This window comes from Gossypium hirsutum, chromosome A03 (genome assembly GCF_007990345.1).
Source record: "Gossypium hirsutum isolate 1008001.06 chromosome A03, Gossypium_hirsutum_v2.1, whole genome shotgun sequence".
Classification (NCBI taxonomy): Eukaryota; Viridiplantae; Streptophyta; class Magnoliopsida; order Malvales; family Malvaceae; genus Gossypium; species Gossypium hirsutum.
This window is the reverse complement of record NC_053426.1, coordinates 113,065,234-113,086,641: the sequence shown is the minus strand read 5'-3', so window position 1 is coordinate 113,086,641 and position 21,408 is coordinate 113,065,234. Positions and strand designations below refer to the sequence as shown.

The 21,408-nt window shown below is 28.9% G+C and overlaps 3 protein-coding genes across 5 annotated transcripts; 2 read left to right on the top strand and 1 right to left on the bottom strand.

Moving 5' to 3' along the window:
• Positions 1-4,738: 4,738 nt before the first annotated feature.
• On the bottom strand, positions 4,739-10,160 carry LOC121222468 (WAT1-related protein At1g68170). 2 transcript variants are annotated; one of them, XM_041103318.1, is made up of 7 exons: positions 9,695-10,160; positions 8,977-9,036; positions 8,232-8,348; positions 7,123-7,384; positions 6,144-6,302; positions 5,256-5,407; positions 4,739-5,181 (listed from the first exon to the last, which is right to left on the bottom strand). In XM_041103318.1, the coding sequence occupies exons 1-7, from the start codon at positions 9,886-9,888 to the stop codon at positions 4,956-4,958; spliced, it is 1,170 nt and encodes a 389-aa protein (XP_040959252.1). In that variant the 5' UTR covers positions 9,889-10,160; the 3' UTR covers positions 4,739-4,955. The 2 variants fall into 2 exon arrangements, with proteins under 2 accessions (XP_040959252.1, XP_040959254.1); XM_041103320.1 differs by lacking the exon at positions 8,232-8,348 and having other exon boundaries at positions 9,695-10,135.
• An 8,174-nt stretch (positions 10,161-18,334) lies between these two features.
• LOC121203425 (2-(3-amino-3-carboxypropyl)histidine synthase subunit 1) lies at positions 18,335-21,237 on the top strand. 2 transcript variants are annotated; one of them, XM_041103312.1, is made up of 2 exons: positions 18,335-19,875; positions 19,974-20,197. In XM_041103312.1, exon 1 carries the CDS (start codon positions 18,441-18,443, stop codon positions 19,833-19,835), a length of 1,395 nt encoding a protein of 464 aa, XP_040959246.1. In that variant the 5' UTR covers positions 18,335-18,440; the 3' UTR covers positions 19,836-19,875; positions 19,974-20,197. The 2 variants fall into 2 exon arrangements, with proteins under 2 accessions (XP_040959246.1, XP_040959244.1); XM_041103310.1 differs by lacking the exon at positions 19,974-20,197 and adding an exon at positions 20,783-21,237 and having other exon boundaries at positions 18,340-19,875.
• Positions 20,713-21,126, top strand: LOC121218514 (self-incompatibility protein S1). Its single transcript, XM_041095792.1, has one exon. It carries the CDS (start codon positions 20,713-20,715, stop codon positions 21,124-21,126), a length of 414 nt encoding a protein of 137 aa, XP_040951726.1.
• Positions 21,238-21,408: the final 171 nt, after the last annotated feature.

Sequence of the window (21,408 nt, the reverse complement as noted above, 5' to 3'; positions counted from 1 at the left end):
AAAGCAGGCTTATAAAACCAACCAAAGACTAAATTGCCCTGTTTGACTTTTCCGTTTGCATTATCTGACTGAAGGAAACGGCATAAAGTTTTGGTAAAATCTATATTTTAACCCCTATATTATACTGAATTTGAAGAGTTGATCCTTTTACTTTAATTTAAGGAATCCCAACTATGGTTTATTACTTTAATTTGAAGAGTGCACATTTTATAACATTTCATAGTTGGGTGACTAAAAAAAAAAAATCATAGTTCGGTGATTACTAATTTAGTTTACCCTTAAAATAGTACAATTTTTAACATCATTAAAGTTTTTCTTCGAATTTTAGGTTCATCGTAGCATTTTGATTTTGTTACTTGCCTACCAACATCATTGAATTTAACAAAAATGTATTTCAACATTGTTAACAACTGAATTTGAATTTTTTAAATCTAAAAAATAGAGGGACTAAATTCTTTAAAATAAAAATAGAGAGGTTAGATTTTAAATATACAAAAAATATAGAAACTCAGAGTATATTTTAACATAATGTTATCTATATGCTTAAACTGATGAATTATTTTCTTTTTTCAAATAAGTAATAAGCATTCCATTGATTTGTAAATTTATTATTAATTAAAGTTAAAAAAAACTCACATCTACATTTTAAAGCATCAACTAATTACATTATCAATTTAAATATGCTAATAATATTATAAAAATAAAAAATAAATTATGTCAAAATAACATGAAGAAATTAAATCCTAAATTTTGACATAATAGAAGGACTAAAATTAAATTAAACTTTTTTTTTCATTTTATTGGAAACCAAACATTATAAATTATCTCGGAATTTAAGGTCCATCTCATTTTGTTTTTTTCTTTGCCCTTTAGACAAAAAAAAAAACCCCACCTTTGAATTGAATTTCGCCATTATTTAATTAATCCGAGAAAATTGATTGAATATATGAAAATAGCAACTTTTTGAATGTGTTTTTTTTTTCCCACTTGAATCCAATCATAACATTTATGAAAAATAAATTCCATTTAATGAAAGTTGCGATAGCCTTTATAATGGGTGTACTGTTTAAATGTTCGTACTGAAAACACAAATATTATTTTTAATTTATAAAAAACTCTAATCATATATATATATTATAAATTATTAATATTACGGCTTAACGACAAATTTAGTCCCTAATATTTATATTTTTTGGCAAAACGGTCCCAATTTTTTGCCATCAACTTTTATTTTTTTAAATTACTTTTTTAACATATTTGATGAAATTGCTGTAGTAAAATTTAATAGGATGACATAGAATTTTATATCTGAAATATTTTTAATGTGATGTAATTTTATTACTTATATAACTTAGTAAAATAATTCATGGAGTTAAAAAATAACTCTTAATTTAAGAAAAATAAACGTAATTATATAAAAAAATTTCAAAATGAATGTAACATTCAATATTTTTCTGTTTGATTTATTAATTATCTTTTTGAAACCTCTCAGTAAAGAAAACATATGCATTCAGTTTGAATTTTTTTTAGATAATTACGTTTATTTTCTTTAAATTAAGAGTTATTTTTTTTAATTTCATGTATGGTTTATTTATTTTATTATTTTTCACATGTAATTATCTTATTGGGTAACCTAAGTAATAAATTACATCTCATTAAAAATATTACACATCGTCTATGTTAATTTTTTAACAGTACTTTCATCAAAACTTTTAGAAAAGCAATTTAAAAAAAAACACACGCACACACATACACAAAGGTTGATGGCCAAAAATAGCTTAGACATGTAAATGTTAGTGGCTAAAATTGTCATTAAGCCTAATATTAATAAACTATATTAAATTCCATGAATGTCAACTAATTTTTTTTAAATAAATTGAATTATTGGTATAATGACAAATTTAGTCATTAATGTTTATATAATTTGTCTATTTGACCTTTATTATTTTAATTAAATTTGGCCTCAATTAAAAAAATCGAATTTGACTATCAACTTTCTAAAAAGAATCAAAATACTTTTTTTAAAATAGAAATATTGATTAAAACGTTAAATTTTTAAACACAATAGCTCACATGACAATTCACGCGTATTTCATGCTATTTTTAAATTTTTTATGATTTTTTCATATTTTTATGAATATCTTATTATTTTCAAATTATTTACTAATGTGATACATAAGATAATAGTGCTCAAACATGAAATACACACGGATTATCACTCAAATTTTTATGTCAATATTATTAAAAAATAATGTTTAATTAATATATTTATTAAAAATAAAAAATATTAAAAGTTAAAATTATATTTCAATGGAGTTGGATTAAACTCAATCTCAAGCTTTTGACTTTCCTTATTTTTTTCGAACACAAAATTAATATTATTTAATACCAATTATAATTCATTTCACCAAATTGAATATATAATAATAATTAAAATAAAGTACAAAAGGGCAAGCGAAATAAACCAAAATTTATAAACTTTTTATTTTTTTTATTTTTTAAATTTAAATTAATTTGTTGGCTGACTTTTGGCGTGCTTCAAATGGTGTCCTTTCCCGAAGCTTTCATGAAAGCAGGATAAATTATAAATAATAAAATTGGAATTTAAGAAAATTAAAAAGAATAATGGAGTAATTATACGGTGTATGTGAATGTATGCTAGTAAGCTAAATAGGATTTGACTAGATCCGGTCGTTTAAATTATTTTAGATTGAATAATTATTTTCAACTCGAATAATTTTATTTATTTATTTTTGTATTTAAAATTAATTTTGATTAAGTTCATTTATATTTAAGTTAGAATATATTTGTAGTTAAGTTTTTTCTTAACGTAAAAATATAATTTTATAATATTCAAATATACTAAAAAGAAAAAAAATTGATTAGATTTACAAGTGACTTAAATTGAGTATTACAATATGCAAATTCAACTCGATCAATAACTTGAATTGCTAGGACTCGACTCGATAATTATTGAATCAAAATCAAGATTTTTCTAGTCGAATTTAAATGACTTGTAAGGATTAATGTATCATTTATATTTTTATTTCGGATCATTAGAGATTCAAATATTTTCAACTTTAAATTATTTTATGTTTAGTTCATTTGAACTTATAAGTTGAAATTTTCGCATATAATCATCTTAAATAATTTTATTTATTTATTTAAATCATTCGTAGTCTGACATTTAATTTTTTATAATTAAATTTATTCGAATCAAAATTTTCAAAATCAATATAATCGATTAATCCGATTCGATTAAAAATTCAGTTTTATCCTTCTATTCAACCCATGTTACAATCTTGGTTGGATACGATTAGGATTAATCGAATCCAAATTAAAATTGGTTTTCGACTTTACCCTAGCACTTGCCATGTCACATCTTACCCCGTTCGGCGTAGCGTAGAGATTCAGTCAGGTCGCCGCAAATTATGGCAAAGCCACGTTAGACGCTACCATGATTAAGCTGCTGGTAAAACCTGAAATGACCACAATGCCCTAACTTTTCTATTATGGAATCCAATTTAAGCCTAGCCCATTATAGGACAAAAGAGAACAAAACTCCTACTTTTCTAATGGGCTAAACTGTCAATTGGATAATTGAGGTACGTCCAAAACAAATAAATAAATAAAACAAAATCTACCACATACAAAAGAAATATGCGAATGTATAAGGTAGTAGGTATCGTATCATTACCTGTTGAATCAATCCGTACGTATCATTTCGATTTTAAGTTAATATCAAGTGTTTCGATGAAAATTTTGATGTGTTTTGATCATTTTAATGTTTAAATCTATTCTGGTTAATATTAATATTATTATTTTAATAATTTTTTTTGTAAATGTAAAAAATTACTATAAAATAAACTAATTAACACTGATAAGATAAATAAATTGAGTGTAAATAAATAAAATAATCAATGTACAATGGAAGACCAACTATCTTAGAGACAAATTCATCCTAATCAGTTTAATTGTGTAGCGAACGTTGTCCCCCAATGTTAATATAGTATTTCAATATTTATACACTCGAATAAAAAAAGTAAAACATAATTGGTATTACTTTTCTCAAAAGATTTCAAAAAATAAATTAAAAACTAAAATTGAAAACTTGGTCGGAAATTTGATCGGAATAACAAAACAGGCGAGCTAAGAAAGACAATTTTTTTAATACTAATAAAGACACTTTTTTTTTAAAATATGATCTGATACAACTAATAAAGAATTAAACCTATCTCGAAACCTATATATATTTATAATTTATTTTTTAGTACCTCATATTTAAAAGGTTCATACGCATGTATTTATAATTTAGTCCATATGTTTGGTATGAACTGCCTAAACAGATTGCTAAGTTGATTGAAGTAGATCAATGCAATACTAAACTTTAAGAATTGAATTAAAGTTTTTTTTGGAATTTAGAGACTAACTTGAAATTTAGGCAATAGTTTAGAGAAGTTTATGAGATTAAACCTTAATTAGATTTATTTATTTCACAAATGACGAAATACCGTTTTATTATTCACTGACATTGCATCAAAACATGGACGAAGACAATTGCCTTGCCCCCCACCCCCCAAAAAAAAGGCAAATTTATTATTTAACCCCTTAGACTTTTATGAAATTACATGTTAATATAATGATAAATTTACACTTTGCCCCTAATAATTTATGATTCATCTTTGATCCCTCCTAAAGTGATTTTCTAACTTTGTCCCAACATCAAAATAATACACCCTTTGAGATAATACTCTTTATTCATATCCAAGGAAATCGATACAAATGTTTTGCCAAAAAAAAAATTAGGAAGGACATAACTACAAACAATAGGGACAAAAAGAGAAATAACAAAACTTTACTCAAAAGCAATTTTCCTCTCTTTTTTCTCTCTCTACCAAACACTACATATATATTCTCTATATTATTCTTCATATTTTTTTTCTCTAAAAAAAACCCTATTTATTTGATGGAATTTTACTTGCTACATTGATGCTATTATTATCATTGTTACTAATAGTAGAAGTGGCATCATTCGAAGTGACAATAACTTGGATAGCTCTATTGGTGGTAACACTTTTAATCGATGAAACTAATTCATTCATCTTTTTCATTTCCATCTCTTTGCCTTTTCCCCATAGCACAATGTAGAGTCCCATCACAATAAGCACTGCTCCCATTATACTGTCATTTAAATCAAATTAATTTTTTTAAATAGAATTATACATTAATAATGCGATGAATTGTTAAGTAGTTACCTTCCGAGATAGAGGTTTTCTTCGAGGAAAAATGAGCCTGCAAAGGCAACTAATACAAGCAACAAAGGGTTGAAAACGGATGCGTAAAGCGGACCTTTCAAGCGCACGCACCAAGCGACCAAGCTAAACATCAATCCTGACCCTAAAATTCCCTGCCAAACACACAAAGGTGTGAATATATTTATGAAAAAATTAAATAGAAAATCTTCATTTGAGAGGTTAAAATGTTATTTTATTATATATTAAATTTAAATTCTATTATTTATATGAAGACTAAAAATTATTTTTTTTATTTGGAGGGGCTTACTTTTTCTAGCAAGAGCGGAGGAAGGGGGCAAATAGTGGCCTTGGCTTCCCAAAAATATTTTTTTTTGTATAGCCTCTAATTTTAAGAAAATATAAGTTAATATAATAGTAAAATTGTCCTTATCACTCAAAAAAATTATTTATTTTTGGCCCCCTAAAACAAATTTTTGGTTTCGCCCTTGCTCTGTAAATTTTCCTTTGCATCTAGTATTATTTCCAATGGGGGTGGGGTTTGTCTCTCAACTCTGTCGAAACCCTAAGTGTTACTAGAGACAACTTGAAGAGAGAATGAGTTCACAAAGCGAGAGCACTTTGTCGAGTGCTTGAGAAGGCAAACCATGTAGGGCATTTTTAGGTAAGAATGCTGCCATATAGGGTGTCAGTTTGAGTCTCAAGTATTGAATGAGATTCTCCCGCTTTGTGAACCCTTCGTTTCTTCAACCATTTTAGCTCTCGGTAAAGACAAGAGAAAGACCTTCACCAAAAACATTACCAAACGCATTGAGGATCCTACCCAGATCCTCAACATTTACAAATAATATATATTGTATCTAACTAGCATAAAAAATTACATTAACATACCGCAAAGGCAACGGTGAGAAGCCTAACATTCCAGCCTAATTTCCACTGACTCCAATCTTTTTCCAAGCAAAGTGCAAAAACAGTTGATTGTATGGCTGCCATTATGCATGTCAATGCTGTGCTTGAGTAATAACATGGATATTTCTCACCCATCTTAGCCTTATAACCAAAAAAGCAAAAACAAATTTCACAACTTTTGTGGTTTGGGAAATGTAAGCATAAGAAAACAAAATTTATTGCAAAGGTCAAATTATGATTTTGGTCCCTCTTTTGTGTTCACATTTGTGATTTAGCCCTATACTTAAATCTGGTGTAATTTGGTCTCTTTATTTATTTTTATATCATACATCATTACTTAATCTAAATAACTAACAACTTAATTTTCCCGATTAAGAAGCTAACATGATTTTTTTCTTATAAACGTCTTTTTTGACTCACCATATCAGTAGAGGCGGATCGTCATGGGAGCCAAAAGGGTTCCTCGGACCCCAAAATATTGGAAAATTGTTGTTAGGCCTTTAAAATTTATGAAAATTTTAATCAGGCCTCTCCTATATTTTGTAAATTCTCGATAAGCCTCTTAAAATTTTTGAAAGTTTTAACTAGGCCTTTCAATTTTTTTAGAATTTCTTATTAAGCCCCACAAAAAATTGAAAAAATTTAATCACCCCCCAAATTTTTTGAAATTTCTTACTAAGCCCTCTACAAGATTTGAAAATTTTAACTAAACCCTTAATTTTGTTTCTGAAAATTTTATTTAGCCCTCCCGAAACTTAACACTAAGATCCTCCACTGCATATATCAACATTGATTTTTTTTTCCTGTTAGGAGGGTGTGTAGATCAATTAATGAAGTTATAAAAGTAGAATGATAAAGTTATATGCCAGATCAAAATATAGAGACTAAATTTCAAATTCGAGCATAATAAAAAGACCCAAAACCCGTAATTTAACCCATTTGCAAATGAAATTAAAAATACCTGAACATTTAACCATAGAGCATATGAAATACAGCTACCAAGAGCCAACAAAGCACCCCATAAATGATGTGCAGAGCTTGGATGTGAGCTATAAGAAGAAGAAGCCCCATGATGTTGATGATGTACAAGGTCTACATGGACCGATCCTGTATTAATTTGGACTCCTTTGTAAAAAGTAAGCAACATTGCACCACCTATTCCAATTAATGTACCCAACACCTTTGCCTTCCCTGCCATTGTTCCAAATCCTACCTTTTCCAATCTGCATATGCCATGAAATTTTGAGTTTTCAGTTCATTAATGGATAGGGTAAACTAAATCCAAAGTCACTAAATTATTACTAAGTTTACATTTTGGTCACTTAATTTCAAAAAATACAAAAAAAAAGATATCATTAAAGTATTCTAAACTTTTCATTTAATTTGTTGACTATTCGAAAGTTTTTTTTATTTAAGTTACTGGGTTGTTAAATATTTTTTTCAAAAAATTTGGCTAATGAGCTTCAAGCTACAATTCGATGATCGGAACGATGGATCAATAGGGGTAAAGCTAACAAATTATTTTAGGAGGGGTCAAAAATGAATTTCTTTAGGGGGCAAAGTGTAATTGCACCATTATACTAATCTGTGATTTCCTAAAAAACTAAAGGGACTGTATAAGCAATTTATTATTTTTAGGGGGCAAGGCCACTGCATGTCCCCTCCCTTTGCCCTTATGGATCAATACTCATCAACAAGTAGAACAAAATGCCTTAGATCAAAATCGATCTAACGGTTAATGTCAAAAATTAGAGAAGAAAGTTGTTTGGATTTTGGTTCGCAGATTTGTAATGTTCAAAATTATGTCATGAACTGTAAAAGAGAAGAGGAAGGTGAATTTTCAACCGGTGTGGGTAGTGTGAACAAAGAAGGCCACACAACAACGATTTTAACAATGGAATAACTTAAATGAAAACTTTCAAATAGTTCAATGACTATTTTGTAACTTTTTGAAGTTAAGTGACCAAAATGTAAAATTACTAATAATTTAGTGACATTAAATGTAATTTACACTAATGGATAACATGCAAAATAAACAATTAATTAATTTGTTTAGTAAAATATATATACCCAATAGTGACGGCCACAATGAAAGTTATGCCAGGAATCAAATTAGTCATGGCGGAAACAAATGTTGCGGACGTTAAGGTCATGCTCACTATGTACAAATTTTGAGATAGTGAACCCCTGGAAATAAGAAAGGTTTATGTTTGTTAATTACTTGTAAGAAAAAAATAATGGCAAAAACACTTCTTCGGCCCTTTTCAATTTTGAAATTGAGTAAATTGGTCATCTTAAAGAAAATTGGAATAATTTAATATTTTTTAATTTTAAAAATGAGTAACTAAAGACATTATTCACGTTGTTAATGTTTTCCGTCAATTGTATTTATTTTGAAACTTAGCCCTCGATTTTATATATTCTATGTAAATAGAATTTGTAAATGTTGTTGGCTAAATTTGTTAAGTCAATATCAAATTGATAGAATATGTAAATTTTGAAGGCTAAATTTATTATTATACTAAAAAATTATGTATAGTTGACAAAAAAATTATTAACTTTGTGATTAATTGTTTTGAATTGCTCATTTTCGAAATTGACAAAGATTAATCACTTTAATTTTTTTTCGAGAGAAACTAATATTTTACTTAACTTCTAAATTAAGAGGTACCAAAAAGGGATTTTTACCAAAAATAATTTGTTGATTAGAAATTAAGTTCTAACAGGTTTAATTGTGAGAAAAATGGAACATGAATGTAGACATAGATTTAATTAATTAATGATTAATCAACTTAAAAATGGCAAGTAAGCTTACCCAAGTAACCCACAAAAAAATGCTTGAAGTAGCACAGTCCAAGTCAGTTTTGGCCTCTTTCTGCGGAAACAAACAAGAATATGCAAGAATAATAAAAGCAAGGGTTAATTACCATAATTATATAAAAATTTATTTCAATCCTTCAAGCAAATTTGAGAAACATTTGCAATTTAATCCCTCCTTCTTCTTCTTCTTTTTGAAAAAAAGCATTGCAATATTTTCATAACATTTTATTCCTTTTCTTTTTTGACAATAACGATATTATCGAACGTGATGGAAGACAGAAGAGGGCTTGGCCTCAAAATTTGGGAAAATTTTCATTATACCCTTTAAAATTTTCGATTGAACTTTCCAAAAGTTTAAAAAAATTCGATTAGACCCTTTAAATTTTTTGAGAGTTCTAATTAAACCTCCTGAAATTTTCAGAAGTTTTAAGTAGGCCTCCTCAAATGTTAATGGCATGTTCCGCCGTTGAGTTGATGATGAAAAAAATCAACTTCATTCATGCATGGAATGAAGAAACAGGGATGAAGTTAAGAACTTTGTGTCAAAATAACTCTTTAATTTTTAATAAAAAGGCCAAAAAATGTTTTCTTTTTCCATTTAATCAAGAAGCTAAAAAGGGATTAAATTGATATAATAACTTGAAGAAGAGCTAAAAAGATAATATTATACCATTTAAATAAAGAAAACAAACAAAAAAAGTTCTGAAAAAAACCTTTCAACGATGAGAGCAAGAGGGATCATAACAGCAGAGGCAAATATGAAACGATAAGAAACCATAACCTTGGAGCTCATCCCATCATTTTCTGCCAATTTATACAACACATTAACACCTGCAAACACTACTTGAACCACAACCATTAACATTGCTGGCTTTAACCCATGCAATATACTTAAAATCTGCTCCATTTTTTTGTAATTTTTCTTTTTGAAATATCACCAAAAAACACCCAAGATGAAAAGAAAAATGCTTGAAGCAAAGCTTTATGCGTCGTCGTTCTCGTTGATTTCTGTTTCTATATGGTGAGAGCAGAGATATTGAGAAAAAAACCCTAGAGAGTGAGAGCAGATTTTAAAAGGTGACGATGGTTGAAAGAAAATGGTAACCGAGAGTCCTTGCTATATATAACATTCGGACAAAAAAGAAATCACTGTCTTTCTTTCTTTTTTGGGTACACAAAATCACTGTCTTCAAATATAATACAAAGAGGCTGTGGTGTTTTAACGACGTCACCATGTACGTATATCCACTCCGCACGTGCTCGGCTTCCCTCTTTAATCGTTTGGTTTTTTATGGTTAAATTATGCAATTAATCCTTATATTATGCGTTACATTTCAAATTTTAAAATTTTAGTCATGGATGAAAGGTTGTTTTCAGGGACGAGGGGGTGGGGAGCTGGCCCCCATAGTTGAAAGATTCTTTTTAGACCCTCTAAATTTTATAAATTTATAAGTTAATACATGGTAAAATTTCTCTAAAAATAATAAAATTTTGATTTAATCCTTCTAAAAATTGTAAATATAAGCCAATACAATGGTGAATTATATTTTATCTCCCATAAAAATATATAATATAATATCGACCCTCTAGAAAAAATTTCTAGCTTCGCTCTTGGACTAGTTGTTAAATTTCATTAAATTAAGTTTTCTCATGCACAAAACCTTATATGGGAAATATATTATCACATGTACAACGTTATGTCAATTTGTTATTTTTGTATATATGTTACTCTCAGAAAAGGTTGATTGATGGATTTAACGGATGTCGTTAGTGTCAAGATTGAAATTTCAAACTTTGAGAAAGTGTAGAGATCGAGAATGATTAATCCAAATAACATGGACTAAATTTACAACTTTAAACATACTATGAGACTACCAACATAATTTAACCAATTTGATTTAATCTGAAATGTAGAACTAAACTTGACCGACTCAAAATGTATAAGACTGAAATTAATCAAACTAAAATGTAAGTTCTAAATTTATAAATTATACATAGTACAAGGACTAATTACAAAATTTTATATATGTTTTTTTGCTTTTGCTTTTAACCTTTTGCACATTGGTGCCCTTTTAGACAAGACGCCATGCCTAAACCTTTCCTTTTTAATAGTCAAGCTTGGGACACCACACGTGCCAACATTTTTCTTTTCTTAATCAAATAAAATCCAACTAGAGAAGAAATTACATAATTATATGTATTGAAATTCAAGTTTAATTTCGATTAGACTAAGGGATTTACAAATTAAATTGAAATTCAATACTTTTGGTTGGATACCATTGTTATATATTATATTTAATAGGGTTAATTGTATCAAATACCGCTTAATTATCGTGCATATTCTAAATTGGTTCCTAATTTTCAAAAAGTTCTCATTAAGTACTCGGTATATCAATATTCAATATTGCATCAATCATGTGCTTTTGTCATCCTAGCCTTCAAAGGCAAATTGAATTTTAAAATTTCAAAAGATCAAAAGACAATTTTGTTATTACTAACAAGTGTTGGGTGTAGTCAATGATGAATTTAGAAAAAGATTTAGGAGGAGCCAGAAATGAATTTTAAATTTTTGAGAAGTTAAATTATAATTTTATCGTATATTAGTTTACGATTACATCATCTTTGAAAAAGATTAAACGTATATATATATAAATTTAGAATTAATCATTTATAAGGAGATAAAATTGCAACTGTACATTTGGGAGGCCAAGGCCTCGCTTGCCCCCAGGTGCAGTGATAAGCCATTGTATTTTGAAAGGAGAACGCAAGTTCAAACCTTAGAGATTAATTATTGAAAGGGATAACTCCAATCTCCAAACATGACTGAAAATAGACATGAAAAATACTAAAAAAATGATAATTTTATCATTAGATTAACATAAAGTTTTACAATTTTTAAAAGGACTAAAATACTAATTTTTCATTTTGGTGGGGGATTGTCCAGGGCCCCGCCTGTGGCCTCCCCTAGCGCCGTCGCTAAATGTGTATGACGGTCCTCACACTTGGCGGATGCAGGCACACGCATGACGACATATCAATAGCTTTTCCTTCTCTTTGTCTGTGTTATATCACGTGGATATATAATGCATGGCATGGTTCACTGACTCCACGTTACTACTGCCTTTGGGGTTTGCTTTTACAGTTCCTTTCTTGGCGGCTATTTTAATTTTCTTTTCTTTTCCATTGGAAAATCCAAGGAGTTGTTTGGCAGGTTAGAAAATGAAATGAAACCTTGTAGGGTGTGTTTGGTACGCGAGAAAATGAAAGGAAAAAAATGGTATATAGAAAATTAAACGTCTAATAGTTTATGTTTATCCATATATAGTTACGAAGTTGATAATTATTGATGCCAAAGATGCATTAATTCCAAATGAAATTATATTCATATTCGTTCTATCATATTATGGGGTTGAGGGTACCAACTTATCAACAACTTCACATTATTAGTACCTAAACTTGATAATTATTTTTAAATTGAGGCTTAAATTAAAAAATTATTCTCACATTAAAACTTAAAGATTTTCAAAGAAATATAAAAAAAATGACTAACTTAAACGAAAAAAAATTGAACCCTAATGCGAAAATAATAAATTGTTAGGTTTATGTTTATCCAAAGTTTGATAATTATTGATGGCAAAGATATGGATTGATTAGGCATAAAATGATATTCACAATCCTTTTGTAATAAATGTCATGTTTGATAATGTTTAAAGCATTGTAAGTATTGAGTTTAATTAGCTACACGTGAAAGGTACAATTGGATTGGTTTTTCTTCCCTTTTAGGTTAATGATGATATTGGGTTGCTAATGAAACAAACCTTTCCCATAAAAGATGCAATAAAGTTAGTAAAAAGGAAATATGACTTTTGGTAGAGTTTTTTTTCCATGCTAAAGACCAGGGAAAAAACTTATATAATTTCATTTAGATGCTTTATTTAGGGATAAATATTAAAATTACACATGAATTTTAATTTTTACGCGATTTTGTATATGAAATTTTGATTTTATTTTTACAATTTTGTGTTGATATATTATATACACAAACAATAATATTTATTCGATATGAAAAATAAATGTATGTATTCATTTTTAAAAAATATATACATACGAACCACAATTCAAGTCCTAATTAAAATTCGTGTATCAATTTTTACATTAAATCGAGATTCATATATAAATATGATATGTATTTTTTTTAATAACATATTTATAGATAAATTATTAGTAAAATTATTTAGTATACTGTCATGTAAAAGTTTTACACCCACACAGTGGTGAAACTAGGGGCGCTGGTAAGGCCCCAGCCCCCCAAATGAAAATTTTCTCATGTGACCTCTTTGAAAATTTTAAAATTTTAAATTAATAAAAGTAAAATTACACTTTAGCCCACCTTAAAAATATAAAAATTTGATTTAATACTTTAAAAATTATAAAGATTTAGTCTATTAAAATTGTGAAATTATATTTTTTTATAATAAAAATTACAATTTAATTTCGGCCCCTAATAAATTTTCTGATTTTGCCCCTGCATCTACGATCAAATTTTTTTAAAGTGACACATATGTTATTTATGATGTAATAAAAAAATATAAACTTATTTGAATCCTAAATTTAGAAAAAAGTGTGGAATATAAACAATCATGACTCAACCTTGTGAAAAGGGTTTCCACAACGTGGAAAAAAAAAATTTGAGTTGGAGGAAACAGAAATAAAGCTAGCTTTTAAGGAACTGTCAGCACCAACTTTACTTTAGTTGGCTAAGATTTTTGACTAACTTGGTAATTGGAATAAGAACATATTTTTCCTACCTTTTTTTTTCCTTTTTATTAAAGAAAGACAACTAGCGAAAATTAATTTTAATAAATTGTAAATACTAAGATCACGTTTGGTTAGTTGGCATTACCATTTCATTACAGCTTAATTTTACGAGTCCACCATCAAATCATTGTTTAGTTCAGTGAAATGTCCTATTACGACTTATGTTAAATACGAGTTTATGCGAGAATTTGGAATATTTCTATTCCATGTCATCCCCGTTGAATTGCTGGTTTGGTGCTCAAGAATTCTATTTTGCCCTCCTCACTTTCTCACCTCAGAAACACTCTTACTTAGTCCAACAACCTCTCTCAATCCCAGACTCCCTTGCTTCCTTCGTCTCTGGCCACTAGCGCTCCTCTCCTTTATCGCAGTCTCCTTTAGGTAAACCTTCTCTCTTTCGTTGTTTCTTTTTTTTTTGTTACCCAACAATAAAAATTTTTATTTTATGAACCAACTATATATGTGACCAAATTTGAATACATTGCATATTTGTTTGTTTCATTTATCTTTCACGTTTATTTTTTGGGTTATAAACTAATGACATTAATAAGGAAGAAGGTCGAGATTAAATTATATATTTTTATGAAAGTTAAAATATAATTTTACTATTGTATTGACGTATATTTTTATTGCTTTTAAAAAGATTAAATCAATTTTTTTCACTTTAGAGAACAAATTATAAAGAGTCAATAAACTACATAATGATACATAATTTAAAATGAAAGTAAATGGATTTAATTTTAAATATTTTAAATAACGTGTCATTATTTAATTCACTGATAATGCATAAAATGCATTAAATATAATTCAATTTAATTTTGTATTTTGATGGTCACGTTTTTTTATTTTTTATTTTGAGTTAATTGTACCAAACATCCTCAAAACTATGACCTTCATTCTTTATCAGTCCTCAAACTTTAAAGCATTATAATCACATTTTTAAACATCGATGTTATAGTAATAATGTCCTTCTATTACTAAATTTATTAATTTAACCATTAAATGAGATGTCATATTTTATGTAATATAATTTAAAATGAAAATTAATATAGTAAAAATAGATGTAAAAATCTTGATTTTGAAGTTTTCGAAATTTTAATGAGATTTAACGTTTCATTTAATGGTTAAATTAATAATTTTAATAATTGAATGACTTAATTAATATAATGTTAATAATTTAGAGATGTAATTAGAATATTTTAAAACTCGAAAATTTAAAATGAGGGTCTTGATTTGTAAATTTTTGATGTAATTATCTCTTCTTCTTTTTTTAAGGGATTTATAATATATTTTTATTTTTCTATCTTTAGATTCTAAATGGGGAAGGAGTCTTGAGACACATAAGAGGTGTGAGTTGAACTGAAAATATAGAGAGAGAAGCGTATATATTGAAATCCCCATGAGATAAGGAGGTGTCATCTTCATGCGGTTTATTTTCCATATAAAAATATAAAGATTTAATAATAGATTTAATTCTCAATATTTATATTTTTTTATCAATTTGGTCCTTTTTTTCTTTTCTCAAATTGCTTTCTTTTAATGAAAATAATGACTAAAACATTATTTTTTAATGATATTAGCATGACAGCTCGCGTGAAAAATAATAAAAAATATATAAAAATGCAAAATATAGTATGAAGTACATGTGAATTGTCGTACAGGCCGTTATATTTAAAAATTTAATATTTTTAATCAGTATTTTCGTTAAAAAAAATAAATCAACTCTTTTCGACATTTTAATCATTAAATTCGAGTTTTTTAAATATTGAAAGATAAATTTAATTAAAAAAATAAATAAAAACTAAATTAACAAAAGATATAACAAGCAAAATTTATTATTACGAATATATTGTAGAATTTTTTTTTCACATAAATATGGAATTAAACAATTAATTCAATTAATTAATTGATTGAAAATAACATAAAACTTTGTGATTTAAGATTTCGATCTTATCCTTTCAACTAATGTTTTTATTTTTATTTTTATTTCTTCTTTTAGTTCTTCAAATTGAAAAATATCAAAGCAGTTTGTTTGTTTACTTGCTTTAAGAAAAATGAAGGGCTAAGAAGGGAAAAATTTTGGTTTAATTTGTTAACTAAGGAGGAGCTGGCATGCACTTAAGAAGAGCAAATTGATTAAGTCTTTGAGAATTAAATTCCTGGCTAACTCTTTTTTTTTTAAGTCACTATTCAATCGAATCGAGTTTAATTAAGTGAAAAGTATTAAATTAATTAATTTAATTAGTTCGACATGAAATACGATACGTAAATTTTGATTGTGATTTATATGTAGATATGAAACTTTGATTTTAATTTAATTGTACATATTTAAAGAAATTGATATATCTATTTATTTTTATATTGGGCTAATATAATCGTCTGTGTATATAATATATTAACGTAAAAGGGTGTTGATTTGATAGTGTTGTTAGTGAGTTGATAAAAATTGAATCAAAATCAAAATTTCATTTACAAAGTCGCACAAAATTAAAGTTTATGTATGGTATTACACATTAGGTCAAAATTCATGTGTAATTTTGATATTTATCCTTAATATAACACTATTTTTAGATAGATTAAATCATGTTATTAGTCTAAATACTCAGTGTTCTTATATTTTAATTTGGTCAATTTGAGTCATTGTACTTTTCAAATTGATCAGTTTTAGTCCCTATAATTTTCGAATTTTAAAATTTCAATATTGACCCAAAATGATAGTAATTAAATACGTTTGGTTAAACTTTATTTTTGGTCTTGTGCTATGCATAGAATTGTAAATTTAGTTCATGTTATCTAATTAGATTATAATGGCAAAATGAATTAGATTAAAATTTTAGTCTTAGTGTAAAGGATAGTCTATAATCTATTAACTGATTTTTTGTTGAGTAATACGTAAAAAGAGTAAACTAACATACAAGGATGACGCCAAGGGGGACTGGCTTGGCCTTTTAAGTTTTTTAATATTTTAATTTAATAAATGATAAAATTAGACTTTGACCTTAAAAAAATAAAATTTTTGATTTAACCAATTAAAAATTATAGAAATAAAAGCTATTAAAATTGTGAAATTACATTTTAACTTTCATAAAAATATATAACTTAATTCCGGAGCTCTTAAAAAAAAATTTATGACTTTGCCCTTGCTAACACGACATTAAAAATGTGCAGATTTTTTAAATGGTAAAACTTAATGAATTGAAGAGTGTTATTATTTGGTCAAGGTTGAGATTTTACTATTCAAGAAATACTTGAATAAAAAATTACAAAATTAATGTATAATAACTAAATCCACAATATATACATATTATAAGGACTAACAACAAAATTTAACCTTTTAGTTATCATAATGAGTACATAACTCTAACGAGAAAGAGTTCACAAAGTTACAGATTGAAAAGCTATACAGATTAGATGATTAATTTGACTATTCAAAATAATAATTTATGTGTTTTCTAGCAATTATAAAAGGAATGAATCCAATTGGATCACAAATAACCTTCTAAAATTGTGTATAAAAAATAAATAATTTAATTTATACAATTTAAATTCGAAACAAAATATTAAGCTCAAAATATTTAATTTTAAAATTGAGATAAATATCAAAATTATATATGAATTTTGATTTCGTGTAATTTTATAATATGAAATTTTGACTTGATTCAATTTTCACAAAATCATTAACAACATGATCGAATTAGCACCATTTTATGTTAGTATATTACATACACAAACAATTTTATTAATATGATATGAAAATAAATATATGTATTCACTTCTTTAAAATGTGTACAATTTAATCAAAATTAAAAATTTTATGTATATATATGAATCACATCCAAGTTTGATAAGTATAATTGTACCAAATCAAAGTTCATGTATCAAATTACAAATTAGATCAAAGTTCATGTATCAAATTATAAAATAGATCAAAGTTTATGTATAAATTTGATATTTATTCCTTAAAAAACTAAGGGTGAACTACAACTAATTTTACTAAACTATTAGTAAGTTCAATGTTTTTGTCTCTAAACTTCAGAAAATTACAAAAAGGTGATTAAACTATTTGAAAGTTTTCATTGAAGTCATTGGATTGTTAAAATCGATGTTGTATAACCTTTTCTGTTTACACCAACTTCACCAATTGAAAACCCGTATTCCTTTTTTTCTTCTACAATTTAAATTTTTTCATTAAACAAGTTTGAGCATCACAAATTTATGAAGTAAAATCTAAATAACTTTCTTTCTCCAATCTTTGACACTAATCGTCAGATTGACTTGTATTTAAGATATATTATTTTACTCGTCGGTTGGTATTGATCCACTGTATTAATCGTCGAATCATTAATTGGATCATGCTAACTAGACTTAAATGACATTGGGTGTAGTTTACGAGAAAATTTATTCAATTTTTCAAAATCCGATTTGGATTTTGCTCGTTAAGCATTTCTAGGTCGGATCAGACCCGGGTTCAATCTAGACCTAAATCCAATTGGGCTGTAACTATGAATTATAAGCCCAATCTAAAACCTTTCTTCCTCGACAAAACCCTAAATGTTTCCTGCCATCGTCACTGAGCTCTGATTTTGTTGATCGATTGAATATCGGTTTAAAAGGCTTTGCTCTGGAAAGTCCATTACTTTAATGATGGATCCTTTAATTGAGAAAACCGGTCAACATAAACCGGAATCAGTGCTAGAAACGCCGTTACCTCTTCAACGGAACGCCGTCAACAGCTCAAAGCCGGCCCCGAAGCGGTTCGTCAAGAATCAAATCCCTGACTCGATCCTCAACGACGCCTCCCTCAACGCTGCCATTTCGGTCCTTCCTTCCAATTACAATTTCGAAATCCACAAATGCGTTTGGCGCATTCGTTCCACTGGCGCCAAGCGCGTCGCACTCCAGTTCCCTGAAGGTCTCCTGATGTACTCCCTTGTTATCTCGGATATTCTCACTTCTTTCGCTGACGTCACTCACTGCTTTATCCTCGGCGACGTTACTTACGGCGCGTGCTGCGTCGACGACTTATCTGCCGTCGCACTTGGCGCTGATTTGTTGATTCACTATGGCCATAGTTGCTTGGTTCCTATCGATGCAACTAAAATTCCTTGCCTTTACGTCTTCGTTGAGATTAAAATCAACGTCGACGGTCTCGTTAACACGATCGAACACAACCTTGGTTCTTCCAAAGAATCAATTGTCCTCGCTGGGACGATTCAGTTTTCCTCGGCGATTAGATCAGCAAAGCCAGAGCTGGAAAAACGAGGATTTAGGGTTTTAATTCCTCAGTCAAAACCATTATCAGCTGGTGAGGTTTTGGGTTGCACCGCTCCCAAAATCGGTTCCATTGCAAATGCTAATGAATCCGTGGCGGTTTTTGTGGCGGACGGGAGGTTTCATTTAGAGGCGTTTATGATTGCGAATCCAGGGATCAAGGCATTTCGATACGATCCTTATTTAGGGAAGTTGTTTTTGGAGGAATACGATCATAAAGGAATGAGGGAAACACGAAGGAGAGCGATAGAGAAGGCGAAGAGCGCTAAAAGTTGGGGGATCGTGTTGGGTACATTGGGGAGGCAAGGCAATCCGAAGGTTTTAGAGAGGTTAGAAGGGAAAATGAAGGAGAAAGGATATGATTATACAGTCATTTTGATGTCGGAAATTAGTCCGGTTCGGATTGCTTTGTTTGAAGATGCAGTGGATGCTTGGGTTCAAATTGCTTGTCCTCGGCTTTCCATTGATTGGGGTGATGCATTTTTAAAGCCTTTGCTGACTACATTTGAGGCAGAGATTGCTCTTGGGGAGATATCTGGGTGGTGGGAGAAAGACGGTTTTGGTTCTTGTGGAAATGGATTGAGTTGCAGGGAGAGTAAATCTTGTTGTGGTGATGGTAATGGAATGAAGGATTTTCATGGCGATTATCCCATGGATTATTATGCACAAGACGGCGGGGAATGGAATTCCTCTTATGTGAAAAAGTCAGTTCGTCCGGTGAGGAGAAACATTGCACCTTCCTCCGGCAATGCTGCTGCCATTTAGTAGCTGCCTGCTTGGGGAGGTTTTAAAGCTCTGCATTCATGTGAGCATTGCTAACTCTACTTAATGCCATTTCTCTGTCTAATTTACATGAGTTTTGATCTGTAGTTGTTATTCTTTTTTCATGTTTACACCTTGAAGTACAAGATCATAGAACGTGCTATGCTGCAATACAGATAGATCGGTTGAAGTTATATGTGTTTGTTGCTGTTTCTTTATCTGTGTAGAAAGCAAGTATTGCACTAATATTGGATGGACTATTCCATTTTAGACCTTGTTTGGATATATCCTTCATTATTTACTTTTTTATCCCGTGTAGAATGACCCGAAATGGTTTACAAAATACGGACAATATTTCTGTTCCATACCATGATTCCAAACATGCCACATTTCTAGTAACCATGAATTTAGATCCTGAAGATCATCATTCCTTTTAATACGGCCATAATGTGGTAAACCATTGATGGTTATGCATTAGTCTAAGAGGCCATGATGTGATTTACATTCTTTTAATTTGATATTTAATCCTACAAAGTAAAAAGATTCTCATTTTAGGATTTAATGATTTACATTCTTTTAATTTGGGTCAGATAGATGATAACAAAGAAACCCTTCAATTAGGCATTGGAGATTTCAACCACCATGCCTTGGGTATCTTGTCTCAACTACTATGCCTTGGGTTCAACAAGATGTGATACTTTTGTCATCATGTAAATGTCATCTTCTGCCATTTGTACATAAAAGGGAAAGCACAGCAATCCCTATGAAAATTTTGTTTTTTAGCTAGTATACTACTCTTAAGCATTGAGAACAATAAATAGGAAGGCATTAGGCATTGAACAAATAGACCATCTTTCACCAATTTCTACCATTACTAAAAATGCAAGCTTCAGCTCTTATATTCAGTAATGCTCTGGTGATTCTTCTAATCTTTAGTTTTTGCACTTCAGTTCATTCAGATGATAACGTGCATGTGAGCATCAAGAATAGATTAGGCAATGGAAAGAACTTAACCTTACATTGCCAATCAAAAGATACCGATCTCGGAGAGCAAAATGTTGCTGATGGGAGCGAATACGGATGGGATTTCACCCCCAATGTATGGGGAACTACATTGTATTACTGTGGTATGGGATGGGAAGAGGTGCAGCAGTATAATTATGATGCATATTCCTTTCAAAGGGACTTTGTTCGTTGCGTTAGCCAATGTTCTTGGTTGATTTCGGCTGAAGGCATTTATGGGTTGAACGGAAACACAGGGTTCTGGGAATTTGCTTACAACTGGTCAAGTTGAATTCTGTGTATCATTTCTCAAGAAAAGTTACATATTGGTTTTCCAAGACGAAGCTCTTGAATCGTGACATGTGTGTGATTTTGTAATCGCTTATAAATCCCCTTTTTAGAAGTTTAATCAAATTGCATCTTACTCTGCTACTCAAAAAAACAAATTAATTAATCTTTGTACTCTAATTCAAAGAATATATTGATATTTTTATTAAAAATTTTATCTAGCATGACAATGATATGTGTACATTATGTTGATGTACATAAATCAATTTTTAATGGGTGAAAATTT